The sequence below is a fragment of the Hemiscyllium ocellatum genome, chromosome 6 (assembly GCF_020745735.1).
Source record: "Hemiscyllium ocellatum isolate sHemOce1 chromosome 6, sHemOce1.pat.X.cur, whole genome shotgun sequence".
NCBI lineage: Eukaryota > Metazoa > Chordata > Chondrichthyes > Orectolobiformes > Hemiscylliidae > Hemiscyllium > Hemiscyllium ocellatum.
This window is the reverse complement of record NC_083406.1, coordinates 86,243,204-86,265,791: the sequence shown is the minus strand read 5'-3', so window position 1 is coordinate 86,265,791 and position 22,588 is coordinate 86,243,204. Positions and strand designations below refer to the sequence as shown.

Here is a 22,588-nt window from a genome sequence, read left to right as displayed (position 1 = left end):
TCATCATTACAATGCTGAACAAAACAGATTCAGAACAGATCTAGCAACTCAAATCTGGGTATTTTTGAAGAACTTTGGGCCATCACCAGCAGAATTGTGTTTGAAAACAAGCCAGTCACATATGAATTGGAATTAGATCATGATTCTTTCATTGTCGTTGGGTCATACAGTCATAGAGATGTACAGAACAGAAACAGACCCTTCACTCCAACTCGTCCATGGCAGCCAGATATCCCAACCTAATCTAGTTCCACTTGCCAACACCTGGCCCATATCCATCCAAACCCTTCTATTCACGTACCCATCCAGATGACTTTTAAATGTTGCAACTGTACTAGCCTCATCACTTCCTCTGGCAGCTCATTCCACACACGTACCACTCTCTGCGTGAAAACATTGCCCCTTAGCTCTCTTAAATCTTTTCCCACTCACCCGAAATCTATGCCTTCTAGCTCTGGACTCCCTGACCCCAGGGAAAAGACTTTGTCTATTTATCCTATCCATGCCCCTCATGATTTTATAAACCTCCACAAGGTCACCCCTTAGCCTCCGATGCTCCAGGGAAAACAGCCCTAGCCTATTCAACCACTCCCTATAACTCAAAACCTCCAACCCTGGCAACATCCTTGTAAGCAACCCTTTCAGGTTTCACAACATCTTTCCAATAGGAAGGAGCCCAGAATTGCACGCAATATTCCAACAGTGGCCTAACCAATGTCCTGTACAACTGCAACATGACCTCCTAACTCCTGTACTCGGTACTCTGACCAATAAAGGAAAGCATAGCAAACACCTCCTTCACTATCCTATCTACCTGTGACTCCACTTTCAAGGAGCTATGAACCTGCATTCCAAGGTCTGTTCAACAACACTCCCTAGGACCTTACCATTAAGGGTATGCGTCCTGCTGAGATTTGCTTTCCGAAAATGCAGCACCTCGCATTTATCTGAATTAAACTTCATCTGCCACTCCTCAGCCCATTGACTCATCTGATCAAATCCCGTTGTAATCAGAGGTAACCTTCTTCAATCTCCAATTTTGGTGTCATCTGTAAACTTATTAACTATAGTTCTTAAGCTCACATCCAAATCATTTACATAAATGACAAAAAGTAGCAGACTCAGCACCAATCCTTGTGGTAATCCAATGGTCACAGGCCTCCAGTCTGAAAAACAACCCTCCACTTCCTCCACCACCTTCTGCCTTTTACCTTTGAGCCAGTTCTGTATCCAAATGGCTAATTCTCCCGTATTCCATGTGATCTAACCTTGCTAACCAGTCTCTCACTGGGAACTTTGTCAAATGCCTTACTGAAGTCCATTTAGATCACATCTACCACTCTGCCCTCATCAATCCTCTTTGTTACTTCTTCAAAAAACTCAAATCAAATTTGAGAGACATGATTTCCCACACACAAAGTCATGCTGACTATTCCAAATCAGTCCGTGCCTTTCCAAATACATGTACATCCTGTTCCTCAGGATTCCCTCCAACAACTTGCCCACCAGAGACATCAGGCTCATTGTTCTATAGTTCCCTGGCTTGTCCTTACCACCTTTCTTAAAACAGTGGCACCACGTGAACCTACCTCCAGTCTTCTGGTACCTCACCTGTGACAATCGATGATATAAATATCTCAGCAAGGGACCCAGCAATCACTTGCCTGGCTTCCCACAGATTTCGAGTTTAAACCTTATCAGGTCCTGGGGATTTATCCATTTTTATGCATTTGAAGACCTCCAGCATTTCCTACTCTCTAATATGGACATTTTTCAAGATGTTACCATTTATTTCCTACATTCTATTCCTTCCATGTCCTTTTCCACAATAAACACTGATGCAAAATACTTGTTTAGTATCTCCCTCATCTCATGCAGCTCCACATTAAGGCCACCTTGCCGACCTTTGAGGGGTTCCATTCTCTCCCAAGTTACCCTTTTATCCTTAATGTATTTATAAAACCCTTAGATTCTTTCTCCTTAACCGGATTTGCCAAAACTCTCTCATGTCCCCTTTTTGGCCTCCTGATTTTCCTCTTAAATATACTCCTACTGCCTTTATACTCTTCTCAGGATTCGTTCAATCTATGTTGTCTACACCTGACAAATGCTTCCTTCTTTTTCAAACCCTCAATTTCTTTAGACATCCAGCATTCCCTACACCTACCAGCTTTTCCTTTCACCCTAACGGGAATATACTTGCTCTGGATTCTCATTATCACATTTCTGAAGGTTTCTCATTTTCCAGTTGTCCCTTTTCCTGCTAACATGTGCCCCTAATCAGCTTTTGAAAGTTCTTGCCTAATACCGTCAAAATTAGCCATCCTCCAATTTCAAACTTCAATTGTTTGACCTGGTCTATCCTTTTCCATCACTATTTGAAAACTAATAGAATTATGGTCGCTGGCCCCAATGTGCTCCCCCCCGACACCTTAGTCCTCTGCCCTGCCTTCTTTCCCAAGAGTAGATCAAGTCTTGCACCTTCTCTAGTAAATCAGAAAATTTTCCTGTACCCACTTCCATCTAAACCCTTAACACTATGGCAGTCCCAGTCTATGTTTGGAAAGTTAAAATCCCCTACTATAACCACCCTATTATTCTTAGCAATAACCAAGGTAACCTTACAAATCTGTTTCTCAATTTCCGTCTGACTATTAGGGGGTCTATAATACAATCCCAATAAGGTGATCATCCCTTTCATATTTGTTAGTTCATCCCAAATAACTTCCCTGGATGTATTTCTGGAAATATCCTCCCTCAGTACAGCTATGATGCTGTGTCTGATCAAAAACGCCGCTCCCTCTCCTCTCTTGCCTCACTTTCTTTTCTTCCTGTTGTAGCATTTGTATCCTGGAACATTAAGTGTCAGTTCTGTCCATCCCAGAGCCACGTTTCTGTTATTGCTATGATATGCCAGTCCCATGTTCCTCACCATGCCCTGAGCTCATCTGCCTTTCCTGTTAGACCTTTTGCATGGAAATAAATGCAGTTTAATTTATCAGTCCTACCTTGTTCTCGGTTTTGGCTCCTGCCTGTTTGACTCGCTTCTTTTCTCAACTGTACGAGTCTCAGGTTGATCTCTTCTCCCTTCAGAATCTCATCCTTTTCCCTTCCTATGTCATTGGTTCCAATGTGCACAATGACCTCCTGATGGCCCCTCTCCCCCTTGAGAACATTGTGCAACATCCGAGATATTCTTGACCTGGCATCAGGGAAGTAACACACCATTCTGATTTTTCACTGCTGGCCACAGAAACGTCTGTCTGTGCCTCAGATTAGAGAGTTCTCTAACACAATTGATCTCTTGGAACCCAACACACACCTCGTTGCATTAAAGCCAGTCTAATGTTTTTGCTGCATTCCCCTCTGAATCCATCATCCCCAACATTTTCCAAAATGGAGATAGCCACAGAAGACTCCTGCACTACCTGCCTACCTTTCTTACCTTTCCTGGACTTGACCCATCTACCCGACTGTACCTGCAACTTCTCTCCCTTCTGATAACCACCATCCATCACATCCCCTTGCTCTTGTAAATGCCTCATTGCCTCTAACTGTCTCTCCAACCAATCTACTCTTGAAACTCCTTCCCCATCAGCACAAGTAAACAACGTGTTCAAGAAGACATAACATGCTTGCCTTCATTGGTCAGGGTGTACTGTATAAAAATTGATGAGTCATGTTGCATCTACATGGAGGTTTAGTAAGGCCACATTTGGAAAAAATGTGTATGGTTCTGATTGCCACACTACCAAGATATGGAGGCTTTGGAGAGGGAACAGAAAAGGTTGAGCAGGATGTTGCCTGGTTTGGAAGGTATGAGCTCTCAAGAGAGATTAGACAATCTTGGTTGGATTTCACTTGAACAAAGTCTCTATAGGCCAACTCTCATCCTAACAAAATTTGAGAGGCATGGACAGAATGGACAGTCCAGTCTTTTTCTCAGGGTAGAAATGGCAATTACTCGAGGTTTGCAGGTTTAAAGATAAAAGTGGCAAAGTTTTTAAAAAGTAGAGGAGAGAGGCTTTTTTTGTTACACAGAGGATAGTGTGTGTATGGACTGTACTGCTAGATGTGGTGGAGGCAATGTTTAATGGGCATCTTGACAGATACACGAATAAAGCAGGGAAGAGAGGAATACACTGTGGTTGGTCATTGGGTCTATTCTGGTGCTGTACTGTTCGTCATTCTCTTTAAATGGACAGAAGATTGGCTAGCTACAGAAAACAACTGGGTCATTTTCTAGTTGGCAAGGTTTGTAAGCAAGGACTGAAGCTAGCTGGAGATCAGAATTGAGAGTGGGGTGCTGGAAAAGCACATCAGGTCGGACAGCATCCGAGAGCAGGAGAATCAATGTTTCAGGCAAGAGCCCTTCATCAGGAATGACGCTTGTGTGCTAAGCAGGTGGGTCTGGGGGGCTAAGCTATGTGTGCAATAGGTAGGCAGAGATGTTGGTAATGGCGACAGGTCAGAGAGGAGGATGGACCGGATAAGTGGGAAGGAACATGGGCAGGTAGGACAGTTCATGAGGCGGTGCAAAGTTGGAAGGTTGGAACTGGGATAAGGAGAGGGGGAGGGGAAATGAGGAACATGTGAAATCCGCATTGAAGCCGCGTGGCTGGAGGGTCCTAAGGCAGAAGATCAGATGTTCCTCCTCTCAGCATCAGGTGGAGAGGGTGTGACGATGGAGGCAGCCCAGGACCTGCATGTCCTTGGCAAAGTGGGAGGGGGAATTAATGAGTGATGCGCCACATGGATTCAATGTTGGGACATTCATGTTTACACTTTATATCAATGACTTGAGTGAAGGAACCAAAGGTACTACAGCTAAATTTGCTGATGGCATAAAGGTAAATTATTAAGTTGTGAAGAGGGATTCTATGACATAAAGAGACTATAAAGGAGTGAGCTTTGATAAGATATGTAGCTCAGGTTGAGGTTTTGGATGTAGGCTTGCTTGCTGAGCTTGAACGTTCATTTCCAGACATTTCGTCACCCTACTAGGTGACATCTTCAGTGGGCTTCAGGTGAAACACTGCTGAAAATTTCTTTCTATTTATATGCTTGGGTTTCTTTGGCTGTCATTTCCAGTGGTGATGTTATTTCCTGTGGTGAAGTTACTTCATCCCTTTCTCAGGGGGTGGTAGATGGGGTCTAACTCGATGTGTTTGTTGATAAGAGTTCTGGTTGGAATGCCATGCTTTTAGGAATTCTCGTGCACGTCTCTGTTTGGCTTGTCCTAGGATGATGTGTTGTCCCAGTCAAAGTGGTGTCCTTCCTCATCCATATGTGAGGATACTAGTGAGAGAGAGTCATGTCTTTTTGTGGCTAGTCAGTGTTCATATATCCTGGTGGCTAGTTTTCTGCCTGTTTGTCCAATGGTAATGTTTGTTACAGTCCTTCACGGACATTAGTTTTGCTTGTTGTCTGTATCGGGTCTTTCAAGCTCATTAGCTGCGGTTTTAGTGTGCTGGTGGGTTTGTGGGCTACCATGATGCCAAGAGGTCTGAGTAGTCTGGCAGTCATTTCCGAGATGTCGTTGATGTAGGGGAGAGTGGCTAGGGTTTCTGGACATGTTTTGTCTGCTTGTTTGGGTTTGTTGCTGAGTAAATCAGTGGATTGTGTTCATTGGGTACCCATTCTTTTTGAATACACTGTATTGGTGATTTTCCTCTGCTCTGCATAGTTCCTCTGTGCTGCAGTGTGTGTTGGCTCGTTGAAATAATGTTCTGATGCACCTTCATTTGTGGATGTTGGGGTGATTGCTTCTGTAGTTCAATATTTGGCCCGTATGTGTTGTTTTCTTGAAAACGCTGGTTTGAAGTTCCCCATTGGCTGTTCGCTCTACTGTGCCATCTAGGAATGGAGTTTGTTGTTGTTTTCCTCCTCTTTAGTGAATTCCTCGAAGCATGGCATTCCAACCGGAACTCTATCAACAAACACATCGAGATAGACCCCATCTACCACCCCCTGAGAAAAGGAACCAGAAGTGACTTCACCACAGGAAATAACATCACCAACCCAAAGAAACTCAAACAGGAATTTTTAGCAGTGCTTCGCCTGAGGCCCACTGAAGATGTAGGGTGATGAAACGCCTGGAAATGAACCTTCAAGCTTAGCGAGCAAACTTACATCCAGGCTATAAAGGAGGCTGAGGAAGTGGAGTAGGATCTGGCAAATTGGATTGTATTGTGGGAAAATGTGAAGTTGCCTATTTTGATGAGAAGAATTAAGAAAAAAAAAATCAAGTTATATAAATGGTGAGGAATTAGAGCTTAGATGCAGAGGGATCCGAGAGTTCTTCTGCATTAATTCACACAAGGCTAGTATGCAGATTTAAGTAACTTATTGCAAAAGGGAACTAAATACAACAAGGTTATGCTCCATTGTGAGGGGACTGCTGGAGTACTACAAAAGTTTTGGTCTCCTTCTTAAATGAAGGATCTCCATGTATTGGAAGCAGTTCATACACAGTTTACAACTGATATTGGAACGGACAACATGAGCAAAAGGGTGATAGGCTCGGCTTGTGTGCGCTACAGTTCAGAGAATAAAAGGCAACTTGATTGAAACTTACACCCCATCAAGACTTAGGATTTTATACATGGTAAGGATGTTTCCTCTTATGGGAAATTCTAGAATTAGGGATCGCTCTTGAAAAAGATGAGGTTTAGATTTAAGACACGAGATGAAATTTTTTTTCTCCAAGTTCAAAAGTCTTTGCAACTCTCTTCCTCCAAAGACAGTGGAAGCAGGGTATTTTTAAAGCAGTGCTAAATAGATTTTTGGTAAATAAGAGAGCAAGAAAGTATCCTGCACAGGTTGAATTTAGAGCAGGGTAGTCAGATTATCCATGACATCAATCAAATGGCAGAGCAGGCTTGAGAAGCAATTTGCGAAGTCTTGCTTCAAATATATATGTGCTCGTAATTCGTCAGAGGGTGGTCGAGACAGATTCAATTGCGGCTTTCAGAAACTAAATGGATAATTGTCACTTACTTATTAGATCGCCTGGTCCCCTGCAGGAAAATGGGCATGAAAACTCCAAAAATAGTTTGCAGCAAGATGGCAGAAAGACCAAGTTTCTAGTTGAGCTAATCTTACAGAAAACTAGCACAGACAAAATGACTAAGCAAAATGACTTCCGTCTGTGCTCTAACTCACACTATATAACATCTTTATCGTGCAAGATGTCACAAGAGATTTCACAGAAACCAAAAAGTGGGATCCTACAAGGGGTTGGAAATTGGGGCCCCCTTAAAAACTGAACTCTCAGTTTTCCATATTAAATATTTTCTGTGCAACAAAAAAAAAGCAGATTTATAATAAACAGAATCACCAAGGCCATAATGTTCTTTCAAATTTATGACAAAGATTTATCAGGCACCACACTATCCTACTGTCAGTACAGTTTTGGAAAAATAGAATGTTTTGGTTTGAAAAGGAATGACAACAAACCTTCAAGTGGAGGGAGGTAAGGAGTCAACCATCATCCTGACATCAGAAAGATTCAGTAAACTAACCGACAGCACAAGCTACCAGTCTCTAAAAGTAAGGTTTATCCAAAAGTGATTGGAGCCAAGGACTCACCTTGTAGGTGGCTGTCTTCACCCCTTGGAAGAGGGAACAGAAGGAAGACTCTGGTAAGAGTTCACGAATAGTTGGGTTCGAGAGCAGGGTGCTGCCTTCACAACTTTAACAAGAATAACATATCCCATACCAACAGCTTACTTGGCTTTGGGTATTTATAAATAATTTTCAGTTGTAGCAGTTATAGAGTCAGATTCATATCCAATCCAGTTAGTCCACACTGACCATGTTCCTAACTAAACTAGTCCCACTTGCCTGCCTTTGGCCCATATTCCTCCAGACCTTACCTATTCACATACTTATCTTTTTAATGTAGTAACTGTACCTGCATCCATCACTTTCTCTGATAGTTCATTCCACACATGAACCACTCTTTAAAAAAAAGTTGAACCTCAGGTCCATTTTAAAACTTTGCCCCCCTAATTTTGAACTCCACCCACCCTTGGGAAAAGATCTTTGCTATTCACCTTAAGTATGACCCTCATGATTTTATAAATCTCTAAGGTCACCCCTCAACCCCCATGCTCCAGTGAAAAAAGTTCCAGCTTTTTTTTAATAACTTAAACCCAATTATAAAGTCATGGAGATCTACAGCACAGAAGAAAAAAAGGTCTTTTGGTGCAAGTCAAAAACAAGCATCTAACAATTAGAATTCCATTTTTCAGCATTTAACCCATAGCCTTGTAAGCCTTGGATTACAAATAAAGTTATGAGGGTTCTGCCTCTACCAGACTTACACATGAGTTCCAGATTCCCACCATCGTCTGAGTAAAAAAACAATTTCCTCACAGGCTAGTAATACTAGTTTAGTTTGGGGAAAATCGATTAACATGGACGTGTTGGACCAAAGGGTCTTTTTCCATGTTTTATGACTCTATGTTTCTATCCTGTCTAAATCTCCTGCCCCTTACCTTAAATTTATCCTCCCTGGGCACTGATCCCTCTTCCGAAGAGAAAGGCTTCTTCTATTCTAACTATGGCCCTCATAATTTTTTACACGTGAATTTTGCATCTCCTCAGTCTCTTCTGCTCCAAGAAAAAAAAACAACCCCATTCTAAGCAAGCGGTCTACATAAATTTGCCAGGCCAGCCAACATCCAATTAAATCTCTTCGGTACTCATTACAGTGCAATTACATCCCTCCTATAATATGGATTCTAGGACTGCACACAAGACTATAGCTGGGGCCAAACCAATATTTTATACAGTTCCAACATCACCTCTCTGTTGTTAAACTCTATGCCTTGGATAATACAGGCATACATCCCATTTTCCTTCGTAATTACTTTATCCTCCAGTCCCTCTGATTTATGGAGACACCCAGTCAGTCTATATCATTCTGTAATTTAAGGCTGTCATCCTCACCACTTACTACCCGAAAAGTTTAATATCATTCGCAAGCTTACTGATCAACCTTTCTACATTCAAGTCTAAATCATTTATATGTGCTTTGTATACTTTGTCTAACTAATGGATCACATTTAAACTGCTGCTTCTTAAACTATGGGAAAATTTCTCAAGTTATTGACTGTCTATATTAGGTCATTGTGATCAGGTACACCCAGAAGCTTACAAAAAACTAATAAGCATGTTCACTAGCTTAGATGGTTCAGACCTTAGCAATACACTGATGACTGAGTCAATAAAGATATTATTGGCTCAATAATGTATGCCAATTAGATGCTGGTTGTATGAACTGGCCATATTACTGAACATTCATATCTCTGACAGAAGGATACCTGCAAACAATATTTGGACTTGATGCACACAGGCAACTAAGAGACAGTCACCAGCAGCCACAGTCTCAGGATGCGAACTGTCTAGAGAGGTAGAGGCAAATGGAAATCTCAATTTGCTGAGGGAGCATCGAGAGGGGGAAGGCCAGCAAATCCTACACTTTCTCTCAGCCTAATGTCTTGATCTACAGCAGATACAGCAAAGAATGCCATGCCAATGTTGAATACAGATGGTCACAAATGTGCAAACCATCATCTCACAAAGCAGGTGGTTCTCAAGGATATGCCAAAGTGCTGAGAAAGATCAGAGAAAAGATCTGTGAAGCATTGCTCATCAGAAGAAAACTACTGAAGACATGAAAAAAGGTACAGTGGTGCTTACTTCAAATTCATTAGCAACAAACTTGATTTCTGTACAACAACAACCTTGTTAATAGCAATCAACATGGATTTTTTTTTAAAAGGGATCTTTGTTTGTCAAAAAAGCTGGACTTTTGGAGGACATAGCATGTCAAGATAACGGTAGAATGTCTCATGGATGCTGTATCCATATACCCAAAAAGAATGGCAAGTTTTCAAATCAGAGATCATGAGTTAAGTTCAAAATAACAAGGATATGTGGAAAGCGTTTGGAAAAATCACAAGGGATAAGAAAAAAAAGTATGTGTTAAAGAAATGTCAGGATAGGGAAGAAAGTTCAAATAGGTCATCATTATCATTGAAGTAGAAATTCAATGTAAAGTAGCCAGGTTTGCAGATGTCACACCGGATAAACAGCAGAGATCAAAGCAGCCTGTTCAAAGCACATGTGAACCAAGCCAATACAGCTTTGAAAAAAGTCGAATTCAAGCTCAAACAGACCACCGTCAAAGCCAATATAGATTGCATCTTCATTTATTTGCTGGGTTTTGGTCACCTAAGTACAAGGAATTAAATTAAAATGGAGTTGAAGGTGGAAATAATGCATTTGAATTCCAGTGGTGCCCAATTATCTCAAAAGGCTTTGATATTGTCAGTAAATACTGCACAGTTCCTTTCCAAGGATACTCAGGTATTAGCCTAGCTGTGGGAGAAAGGCAGGTAATTGGGGATAACAATTTTTTCAATACCTCAGCGTTTGGGCCTGTAAATGGCTACTTTATCCAGGCCCAGAAGCAGCCTTGTAGTTTTTTTAAAACCAACTTGTAACACACCTCCAAGGCAGGTGGGACTTGAACCCAGACCTCCTGGCTCAGAGTTAGGGAACAATGCCACTGCATCATGAAAAAGCATGAAATCTCGGTTTTTGTTTTAAATTAACCTGCTCAGAAATGCTTGTGACATACCTTTGAAGCAGGAAGGACTTGAATGTAGGCTTCATGACTCAAAAAGATACAGACAATACCAGTGTGCCATTTTGTTTCTAAAGAAACTGTTCAGTTAATACATGCCTCTGGAGCAGATGGCACTTGAGACATAGCTCTCTTGCCTCAGAGATAAGGAAACTATCACTGCACCACAAGAGTCTTTGCCATTTTTGTTATATCCTTAAGTGTTATCACAAACATCTGACAGACTTTTCCTCTCCAACACCAAATCACCCGTGGGACTTGCCACCTATTATCCATCTCAACTAAATCAATTAATCACATTATAGCAAGGGCAATGCAGACTAAAGTGAGGATATGGTAAGGAAGAGAGGAAACTAAAATGAAACTAGAAGGGGAGAGAAAGCATTCCGTCTCCTGTGGTGTCCACCTTTCTCTAAAAGTATCGAGAGTACTGGTGAATGCAGCATGCTGCCTCTCCAAGGGCACCTGGGCACAAACGCAGCGGTGGAACAGAAGCACAATCATTAACTATGATTTCCTCTTTTGCCCTCTGCCTGAACCTCTCAATAGCCAACTTCATCAGTCCCAGGAGCAGACTAATGAGAAGGTCCTGCGACTTGCCCGCATCCCACTGCACCAGGTGCCCAAAGATTAGAAGCAGGGGGTTAAAGTGCAACCAAAAGCACACTAAAAGACATCTACAACAATTTTTAAAACGGGGTCCAGCCACTCTCAACTAGTACATACATGGTTCATGGACTCTACAGCACTGCAAAATCAAACAGTTAGGCTGTGAGTCCACAAACCATCACGATCTACGGTTGCACAGGTCTGTTGCGTATGACACCTTTCCCGCCTTCAATCAGGATCTAGGGTAAGGATTCCATGTAGAAAGCCCTCCACTGGTGATCCCTGCCCACTGGTGCTAACAAAGTATGCCAGGGCATGTCTAGACAGTAGATCAAAGTAAAGTGGATGAAATGCAACAGTAGCCTGTACAAAAGACACCTCCATGACAGGTGGAAGGACACAAAGCATGCCCATGAGGTGGCGATATGGTGATGTGGAACTCAGAACTAATGTGGAATTCCATCCGAGTAGGGGTACTTGCAGAAGGAATTCCACTGACACCCTTGAGTCATCTAACTGGTGCATGATGTTGTGTCCAAGCACTGCTGTTTTCAGGCAATGAATGGCACTGGACACAAGCTGGATACCCACCACTGTGCTGTTTGCCAATTTCTGAGCAAAAGACATTTCACTACGCAGCAGTCCAGAATTGTCTGATAGGCCAGATATTTTCTCATTAACCTGTTCAGAGATATTATTACACAACTCTTAGGACTTGATCCTAGGCCTCCTCGCTCAGAATCAGGGACTACCACAAGAGCCCTTACCAACCCAGGCCTCTTTCCTTTAGTAAACACAATTCAACTTTATTGCCGTTATGATGCACCTCTGGAGCAATTGGGAACCAAATCTCAACCTTCTGGTCCAGAGGTAACACTGAATCACAAGACCCCCTCCCAACCACAGTTCTCCTTTTCATATCTGGAAGTGTTATCACAGACAACTCAATGACCACTAAATCACCCATGGTATCTTTCATCTATTAATCACCACCAATAAATCACCCCTAATAAATCACCCATGTTCCAACTGATTAATTTAGATATAAAGCCCATTAAAGGCAACATAATCAGATAAAATGTGAGGGAGACAAGGGGAGGAAGGGAGGAGATTAAATCAAAATGTAGTTGAACACTCATCCAGTGCCCACCTTTCTCTAAAAGCATTGAGTGTATTGGTGGACACCATGAGCTCTCTTTCCAAAGTCACTCAGGGATAAACACAACCTGGCCCTCCATTTCTTTTTAAATCTCTTGTCAGGAATGCCATCACACATGACCAAACCGTGTTCTCTACCACCAAACCACCTGATAACTTTTGTCTTTTAAACACCAGCATTTAATGGCTCAACTTACGTGCGAATTCCAATAAGGGCAATACAATAACACAAAAAGGTGAGGCAGAAGTAGAGAAATGGACGGCTAAATACAAATGGAATTGAAGGGGGAGATAAAAGCACTCTATTCCCTCGGGTACCCACCTTTCTCTAAAAGCAGCAAACATATTGGTGGACTCCACTTCCTTGCCAACGGCAGCCAGGCACAAATGCAACCTTGTCCTCTTTTTTTTAAAAAAAAGAATTTCTAACCAACTTGTTCAGATGTGTTATTACACTACCTCTGAAGCAACTAGGTCCTGAACTTTGGCCTCCTGGTCCAGAGGTAAAGACACTGCCACTGTGTGTCATAAGAGCCCTAATGCAGGTCTCTGTTCTTTTTAAATTTAGCCTATTTTCTTTCCAATCAAACTGTTCAGACATGTTATTAGACACTTATTGAAAAGATGGAACTTGAACCCAGGTCTCTCAGTCCAAGGGTGGAGATACTCCCACTGTGCCACAGTGGACCTAATCTGGGTCTCTGCAATATAAATTCCAATGAGTATCGCCTGCTGTCAATCAATACTGGAGCTCTTCTGTCTGAGCATGAACCAAAAAACCTGCAGTTCTAAACTTTCATATGGTTTGCACAGATCTCAAGTCAACATTTGATGACGTGTACAGACATAACCTGTGGCTGATATTTCCTATTCTTTGTATCCCTGACCAGTTTACAAAACCTTATACTCAAAAGCCAATGTCTCCACAAGACTGGACTGGACAATATTCAAACTTTCCCCAATAATTAAACATCAAAAGGGTTCAGAAAAGGGTTACAAGGATGTTGCTGGGACTGGAGGGTTTGAGCTATAGGGAGAGGCTGAATAGGCTGGAGTTTTCTTCCCCACAGCACTAGAGGCGAAAGGGTGACCTTGTAGCAGTTTATAAAATCAAGAGTTGCATGCACAGGGTGACTAGCTAAGGTCTTTTTCCTTGGGTGGGGAATCCAAAACTACAGGGCACAGGTTTAAAGTGAGATTTAAAAATGACCTAAGGGGCAACTTTTCATGCAGAAGGTGGGGCAGTATGGAAGGACCTGCCAGAGGAAGCGGAGGTGGTAAGACATCTGGATAGGTATATGAATAGGATGGGTTGAGGGATATGGGCCCAATGCTGGCAAGTGGGACTAAGTCAGATTGGGATGACTGGTCAGCACAGACTAGTTGGACCAAACTGTCTGTTCCCAACCTGAATTACTTTGATTCTATAATTCATGTTAGACTGTTACATCTCAGATCCAAATGCCTTCAGTACAAACATGGATTGGATTTTCAAAAGCAGCACTCATCATTTAATGAAGCTTCTATTGATGGAAAATGCTTTACAGATCTGGCTTTTATAGTCAATATTGTTTGTAGAAAACAGTTCGCAACTCTGACCCTTGAAACCTTCACAAAGAAATTGATTCCTTGGGGTTTCAGTCACTAGAACAAAGTGAAAATTCACTCAGCAACTATTGCAGGCAAGATTGTGAAATATATGGAGCTACTTATCAATCTGTCAGGGACCTTGTAATGCAGGAATCATTCTGAAACATGACATAGGCTACTCCAGGAAGCAAGAAAGGAGGTTGTTAAGCCACCGGCAAGGATTTTTGCCTCCTCACTCTCCACGGGAGTCATACCGGAGGACAGGCAGGAGGCAAATGTCGTTCCTCTATTCAAGAAGGGTAATAGGGAAATTTCTGGCAATTACAGACCAGTCAGTCAGTCTTACATCTATGGTCAGCAAAGTTTTGGAAAGAATTCTGAGGGATAGGATTTATGACTATTTGGCAAAGCATAGTGTGATTAAAAGGGAGTCAGCATGGCTGTGTGAGGGGCAGGTCATACCTCACAAATCTTATTGAGTTCTTTGAGGAGGGGTCAAGACAGGTCGAAGGTCGAGCAGTGGATGTGGTGTATATGGACTTCAGCGAGGCATTTGATAAGGTTCCCCATGGTAGACTCATTCATACAGTTAGGAAGTATGGGATACAGGGAGATTTGGCTATCTGAATTCAGAATTGGCTGGCTGACAGAAGGCAGAGTGTGGGTGAAGATGGAAAGTATTCTGCCTGGAGGTCAGTATTGAGGGGGGTCCTGCAGGGCTCTGTTTTTGGGCCTCTGCTCTTTGTAGTTTTTATAAATGATTTGCATGAGGAGGTTGAGGGGTAGGTTAGTAAATTTGCAATGACACAAAGGTTGAAGGTGCCGTCGATAGTATAGAGGGCTACTGCAGGCTGCAGCATGACAGACAGGATGAAGAGCTGGGCTGAGAAATGGCAGATGGAGATCAACGTGGATAAATGCATTTTGGACGGTCGAACTCGAATGCTGAATATAGGATTAAAGACAGAATTCTTGGTAGTGTGGAGGAACAGAGGGATCTGGGTGTGCAAGTACATTGATCCCTCAAAGTTGCCACCCAAGTGGATAGGGATGTTAAGAAAGCATACAGTGTTTTGGCTTTCATTAACGGGGGACCGAGTTTAAGAGCCATGAGGTTTTGCTGCAGCTCTACAAGTCCCTGGTGAGACCACACTTGGAATATTGTGTCCAGTTCTGGTCGCTCTACTATAGGAAAGATACAGAGGCTTTGGAGAGGGTGCAAAGAAGGTTTACCAGGATGCTGCATAAACTGGAGGGCTTGCCTTCTAAAAAAAAGGTTGAATAAGCTCGGCCTTTTCTCTCTGGAGAGAAGGAGGAAGAGAGGAGACCTGATCGAGATACACAAAATAATGAGTGGAATAGATAGAGTCATTAGCCAGAGACTTTTCCCTAGGGCAGGATTGACTGGTACGAGGAGTCATAGTTTGATGATATTAGGAGGAAGACGTTCTTTACACAGAAAGTAGTGAATATATGGAATGCGTTGCCAGCTGTGGTGATAGAAGTAGAGTCATTGGGGACATTGAAGCAACTGCTGAACCTGCACATGGATAGCAATGAGTTGAGGGGTGCATTGGGTAAGTTACTATATTTTACATTAGGATTAAACCTTGGCACAACATTGTGGGCCAAAGGGCCTGTTCTGTGCTGTACTTTTCTATGTTCTATGTTCTATAAATACAATGCATCACACAATGCCAGATCCACAAAGAAACATTGGATAATTACAATTCCAGTTTCCATCAAAATCTCAAATGCCTGCAATGCCCCAAATCTTGTATGCCTTGAAGACTTGGACATCCCATCACAAACCAGAATCTCTCTGCAGGACTTGAAGCACGTGTTTCTGTGACAGAATCATTAATTGTCACTTCAGAAAGGAACTTCAAATCTGTTCCCAACATGACTTTTGCGAAAGGCATTAATTGCATTTGTGGGACTTAATCAGACTTAGCTGTTCACATGACTTCCCAAAACCTGAAAAAGGCAAAAAGCACCTAGCTTTGGACAATTAATGAGAATTGACTCTTCCCGAGGATGGGGGATTTAAAGACTGGGGGCACATTTTTAAGGCGAGAACAGAGATTTAAAAGACGACATGAGGGGCAATTTTGTTTTCTTTTTGCACAGAGGATGGTTTGCACGAGGAATGAACTTCCTGAGGAAGTGGTGGATGTGGGCACAATTACAACATTTAAAAGATATTTGTATAAATACATGAATAGGAAAAGTTTGGAGGGATATGGTCCAGGAGCAGGCAGGTGGAACTAGCTTAGTTTGGGATTACATTCGGCATGAATGGTTTGATCGAAGGGTCTGTTCCATGCTGTACGTCTCTATAACTGCAGTCGACTTCTTTTCCAGGTATGAAAAGAATCACATATGATGAGAATAAAGAAACAAGGAGTCAACGCAGTACAATCACTCCAATGTACTGGGGAGTACTGATAACAGATGGGCATCCATTTATAGGAAGAATGTAAAAGCAAAAAGGAAAACATGCAATGCACATTCATTGGGATGTCAATGAGAAAGAGACTCTTTGTTCACTGAACAGAAAAGGGTAAATAATGATTTCGGTTCCAATGATCAGTGAAACTATATTGACTGGGTACAAAATCTAGGATTGCAAGAAAGAAAGGATTACAATTACATTGCGTCAATTTACATCCATATTCCAAAGATTTCATCAGTTAATTAATTATTTTCAAGTCTAGTCCTTGAATTTGTGTCAGCACCATCTAATTCGCAGAGAGCCAGGTCTCACAAAATAGAGGAAACAAATGAACAATTCAACTGTGCTGCTGATTTTCCAAGGCACCTTAAGAATTTCCTTTTCCTTAAACAACAGTTATGAAACCTTTAAGTGGCCACTGAAGCAGACATTTGGCTATCAGTTTAATTCATCATTTGGAATTGAATCCCTCAGCCATACACCGAGTGACAGTCTAGATTACATACCCAAGTTATGGGTTCAAGCACCATTCCAGAACTTTCTAATCATGCAAAATTATTTCACCAGGAAACAAAAAGACTTTAAAGCAACAGAATGCATATCTGTAAACATCACAGATAACATATGTTCTTACCTTATGACCTTACCTGCAAGCAAGAACACTTACAGACAACAATTAAACATTTGGACATGGTCTGAAGACTAGGAAAATTATAGTTTACACTAAGACAGCTCATTTGAAGATCAGTATGCTGAAAATTTAATTTGCAGGATATCAAAGTTAATTGTTTCAAATGCTTAGGAAAATTAAGCAAGTAGGATTGTAAAGAAATTGGATGGACATACTAAAATTATTTGTTACCCAACTATTGTTTGCCAAGATTAAATTATTTCAGCATGTAACAATGCTCTAAATTCAGATTGTATATAGATGCACATTCTTTTTAAAGACATTCATGGTGTTCAAGTTAAAATAGAATGCATATTATTTTCTGTTCTTTCATTGAGAACTCTGTGAGAAGCTAGAGAAGTGATCGCTGGGCCTCTTGCTGAGATACTTGTATCATCGATAGTCACAGGTGAGGTGCCGGAAGACTAAAGGTTGGCAAACGTGGTGCCACTGTTTAAGAAGGGCAGTAAAGACAAGCCAAGGAACTATAGACCGGGTGAGCCTGATCTCGGTGGTGGGCAAGTTGTTGGAGGGAATCCTGAGGGACAGGATTTGGAAAGGAAACAACTGATTCGGGATAGTCAACATGACTTTGTGCATGGGAAATCATGTCTCACACACTTGATTGAGTTTTTTGAAGAAGTAACAAAGAAGATTGATGAGGGTAGAGCAGTAGATGTGATCTAAATGGACTTCAGTAAGGCGTTCCCCATGGGAGACTGATTAGCAAGGTTAGATCTCATGGAAGGAATATAGGGAGAACTAGCCATTTGGATACAGAACTGGCTCAAGGGTAGAAGACAGAGGGTGGTGGTGGAGGGTTGTTTTTCAGACTGGAGGCCTGTGACCAGTGGAGTGCCACAAGGATTGGTGCTGAGTCCTCTACCTTTTGTCATTTACATAAACGATTTGGATGCGAGCATAAGAGGTACAGTTAGTAAGTTTGCAGATGACACCAAAATTGGAGGTGTAGTGGATAGCGAAGAGGGTTACCTCAGAATCTGGACCAGATGGGCCAATGTGCTGAGATGTGGCAGGTGGAGTTTAATTCAGATAAATGCGAGGTGCTGCATTTTGGGAAAGCAAATCTTAGCAGGACTTAGACACTTCATGGTAAGGTCCTCGGGAGTGTTGCTGAACAAAGAGACTTGGAGTGCAGGTTCATAGCTCCTTGAAAGTGGAGTCGCAGGTAGATAGATAGTGAAGATGGTGTTTGGTATGCTTTCCTTTATTGGTCAGAGTACTGAGTACAGGACTTGGGAAGTCATGTTGCCGCTGTACAGGACATTGGTTAGGCCACTGTTGAAATATTGCTTGCAATTCTGGTCTCCTTCCTATCAGAAAGATGCTGTAAAACTTGAAAGGGTTCAGAAAAGATGTACAAGGATGTTGCCAGGGTTGGTGGATCTGAGCTACAGGGAGAGGTGAACAGGCTGGGGCTGTTTTCCCTGGAGCGTCTGAGGTTGAGGGGTTACCTTCTAGAGGCTTACAAAATTATGAGGGGCACGGATAGGATAAATAGACAAAGTCTTTTCCCTAGGGTGGGGGAGTCCAGACCTAGAGGGCATAGGTTTAGGATGAGAGAGCAAAGATATAAAAGAGACCTCAGGGGCAACTTTTTCACGCAGAGGGTGGTACATGTATGGAATGAGCTGCCAGACGATGTGGTGGAAGCTGGTACAATTGCAACATTTAGGAGGCATTTGGATGGGTACATGAATAGGAAGGGTTTGGATATGGGCCGGGTGCTGGCAGGTGGGACTAGATTAGGTTGGGATATCTGGTCGGCATGGACGGGTTGGACCAAAGGGTCTGTTTCCATGCTGTACATCTCTATGACTCTATGACCTGACTGTATCCATGATTTTTCTCCCTTCCTATAACTGTCATCTATCATACTCCCTAGCTCTTAAAAATTCCTTATTATCTCCAACTGCTGCTCCAACTGATCCATGCAATCTGATAGGATTCACAACCAAACACACTTACTGTAGACATAAGCATCAGTAACATGGAAACTCTCCCTAAACTCCATTATCCAATACGAAGTACATATCACTCTATTAAAAGCCATCTTTGCTCCTTCACATCTACAGACCCAGAAAATAGCACCATCTTTTTGCTTTAAGTAACAGTGTTCCAGGCTGACTTAGTACTTATAGTTTATGGAAAAAGTGAGGTTTGCAGATGCTGGAGATCAGAGCTGAAAATGTGTTGCTGGAGAAGCGCAGCAGGTCAGGCAGCATCTAAGGAACAGGAAATTCGACGTTTTGGGCATAAGCCCTTCATCAGGAAAGGGTTATGGTTTATATCTCTAAAATTTAAATCCAGAGACAGATCTCAATAAAACATATAATGAGGAACCCACTCTACTCACTAATGTAGACTTACAGCAAGGTTACATGTTAAAAACTATGCACTTATCTGTTCCTGTGTTATCAGCTTGCCCACACCGCTTCCTCCAAGTTCAGCTGTGAATTTCACTATTTGTTCATTTTTCCTGATGTCCAGAGATACATGAACTCAAACAGCAAAGGTCGTAACTGTGCAGATTCACTGCTGTGTCAGTTAGCAGAGTAGATTTCTTGCTCTCTCTCCTTCACTGACCATGTAGTCACTCACTTTTGTCTGTTTTCCTCTTTTTAAAAGTGCCGGTGTTTTGATCTTTTTTGCTCAAAATTCCAAAACAATACAACAGCTTATAAAACAGTAATTGCTGCTTCTGGAATTAAAGGAAATCACCTCTAACACCTAAAATACCTCAAAAAAAAAGGAGTAGCTCTTACAGCCACAATTTTTTTCCCATCCTCCATCTGGAGTTACCCAGAATCCACAATTCAAAGCAATCACCTCCCATTGTCCTAAACCCCAAAGAATATACGTCCAACTTTCTCAGCCTCACATCATAGGGCAATCTGTCATCCTAGGGATCAATCTAATAAACCTTGATTATTCTGCCTCCAATACATGTATAAATCTTCCTTAAATATAGACATAAAATTCAGTCAGTGTTTCAGGTGTGGTTAACTGAAACCACATACAAGTGGAATAAAACGCTTGTTTTCCTTCTCAAGCTTCTTGCAATAAAAGTAAACATGCCATCTGCCTTCCTAAGCGTTTGCTATTCCTGCGTGCTAACATTCTGGATTACTTGTTCAGAGGGACTGGGTGTACTCAGACATCTACATTTACAAGTTTCATGCTTTAGAAAAATATGCTGTTTTTCTATTATGACTATTGAAAAGTTAATAATTCACAATGTTGATTCCCACTTACATTAAAGTAGGCAAGAGGGAAATGCAGATGTAACTTACCAATTTGACCGATTCAATTTTATCATAACAATAGCTGTAACTACAAAAAGATCTAAGGTTATTCCAGGTTCAGTGAGAATTTTTCTTAAAAAACATATTTTAAAAAAAGATATTGAAGCTCCTTCAATAGGATAAGTGCATCTGTGGTGTATCCTCAACTGTGGTGATGAGAAGGTCCCAGGTTAATCCTCATTGTGTTGCATTTGCATGTCTCCGCTGCACTACCAGGTGCAACAGTGTAGTAATATCCCAAATGGAAAGGCTAAAATCAGCTGAGCTTCCCTTCCCTGATGATACGATAATGACTACATCTACAAATTAATGTTATCGTACTAGAACGTTGCCTTAATCTCCTCCACAATTGTAAAACAATCATAGGGACAATCAACTAGGAGGGTGCAATTATTTGTGCAAATAGAGAAAGTCATCATATACAGGAGGAACAAAACCTAAAAAGCAGCCACTGATCCTGAGAAGTGTTTGTTAAACAGTGAAATGGCTGGTTAAATACTTAAATGCAAATCAGTCCAAAAAGTAAACTACAAAGAAACAAAATGTGTGTAAAGTTACATTCTACAACATCAATTCTATTCCCACTCTTAAAAACAACAGGCTCATTTAAAACAAACTTAACAGGTAAATGCCAAGGTCAGAATTAATTTTACAGTCAGCATTTGGAATCAGTCTAAATGTCACTGTAAATCCTGCTGGGGGGGAATGTAGTAAATATGTTGCATTACTTAAGATTTGGAAAAGTTTTTTGGTACTCATTACATATTATGTGAATATCAATAACCCTTAGAAATATGGCAGTATGCATAACTTTGTGACTAAAGTATTTTAAAGGTCATAAACTATCCAAAGATCTCAATCCAACAGTAATCAATCAATAAAAAAATTTAATATTTAAGTGGGTCCATTAATATTTCCAGTTTTATCCAGACGAAATTAGTTTAAAAGTTCATTGGAATGAAAATATTAATTATGAAGTATGCGCATAAGTTCAAAGGTTTAACGACCGAATGGTTTATTTGACACCATTCCAAACAAAGACAATGATACAAATATATATATATAAAAATACAATAAAGCTGGTTTCACTCAATTGCTTTTACACGTATATAACCGCAAAGACTCGCCGAGCTGTACCAGCCAAGCAACATACTTTACAGCAAGTTGCGAACGATAAAGTTATTCGCAGAAAGAACACCCAGCTTCGCCCCTTCGCCAAGTAAAACCCAAGCAATAACCTATAAGAAGAGTGACCAGCGTGGCCTACTTGCTCTTGGAACCTTTACCTACCCGTCTTTCCGTTTGGCTTTGTATACATGACCATAAGTGCCTCTTCCAACTTTACAGCCTTCGTATTCAAACAGGTCCTCCACTCGTTCCCTCTCTGTCGTCAGCTTCATCTTGAAATCATAGTCCATTTTCGAAGCTTTCCAATCGGTCTTGTTTTAATAGCTTTACTGCCTAATTAAAACCGGCCGGCTCTCTTGTGGATTCGCGACGTCGCTGGGTGACACTCGGAGGCACCATATAAGCCGCTGGTTGGCCTGTTGACGTGGGATGGTTGCACCAGCAATCGCTGCGATCACCTCTAACCGCTCGCTGCCTCCACACAACGCCGGTATCACACATCAATCCCACCTATGGCATTGCCGTAAAGTGTCGTGAAGAAAATGCACGCCACCACTCATGTTTGCCGTTGCCTGGCAGATCTCGTGCATGGGTGCGCGTGCGCGTAGAGTGTGAGGGAAGATCCTGTTTCCCAACGTGTGAGGAATGGGTGGAGTTGAGTCCCAGGGATGATAGGAACAGGACGATGTGCCCAATAATTCGAATTGTCATGTTTTATAAATAAGTGCTAAGTGACCCACGCGTCTAATGAAACCAAGACATGCCAATGGAATCCATGTCAATGTGACAAGATTATGACTGGGCAAAGTTAAAAATCACAGGACATTACCAATGGATTAGGCTCGGATAGCTTCAGTGTGGATAGGGGCTGCCGTTAGGGATGTCCTCTCTCACCATTGCTATTTACGCTAATAATTGAGCCACTAGCAAAAGCTATATGGGTTGACCCTAATGTAACGGCCCCGAGGATTAGTACAGGTAAAGATAAAATTACC

General features: G+C 41.7%; 1 protein-coding gene across 4 annotated transcripts in view; it reads right to left on the bottom strand.

Annotated features, from left to right (window-relative positions):
• Positions 1-22,097, bottom strand: part of cdk8 (cyclin dependent kinase 8) — a 143,453-nt gene extending 121,356 nt beyond the window's left edge. For all 4 annotated transcript variants that reach the window (XM_060826745.1, XM_060826747.1, XM_060826748.1 and 1 more), the window contains exon 1: positions 21,756-22,097. In XM_060826745.1, coding sequence (XP_060682728.1) covers positions 21,756-21,883 — 128 coding nt within the window. In that variant the 5' untranslated portion in view covers positions 21,884-22,097. The remainder of the gene's footprint in view (positions 1-21,755) is intronic.
• Between the last annotated feature and the right edge of the window lie 491 nt (positions 22,098-22,588).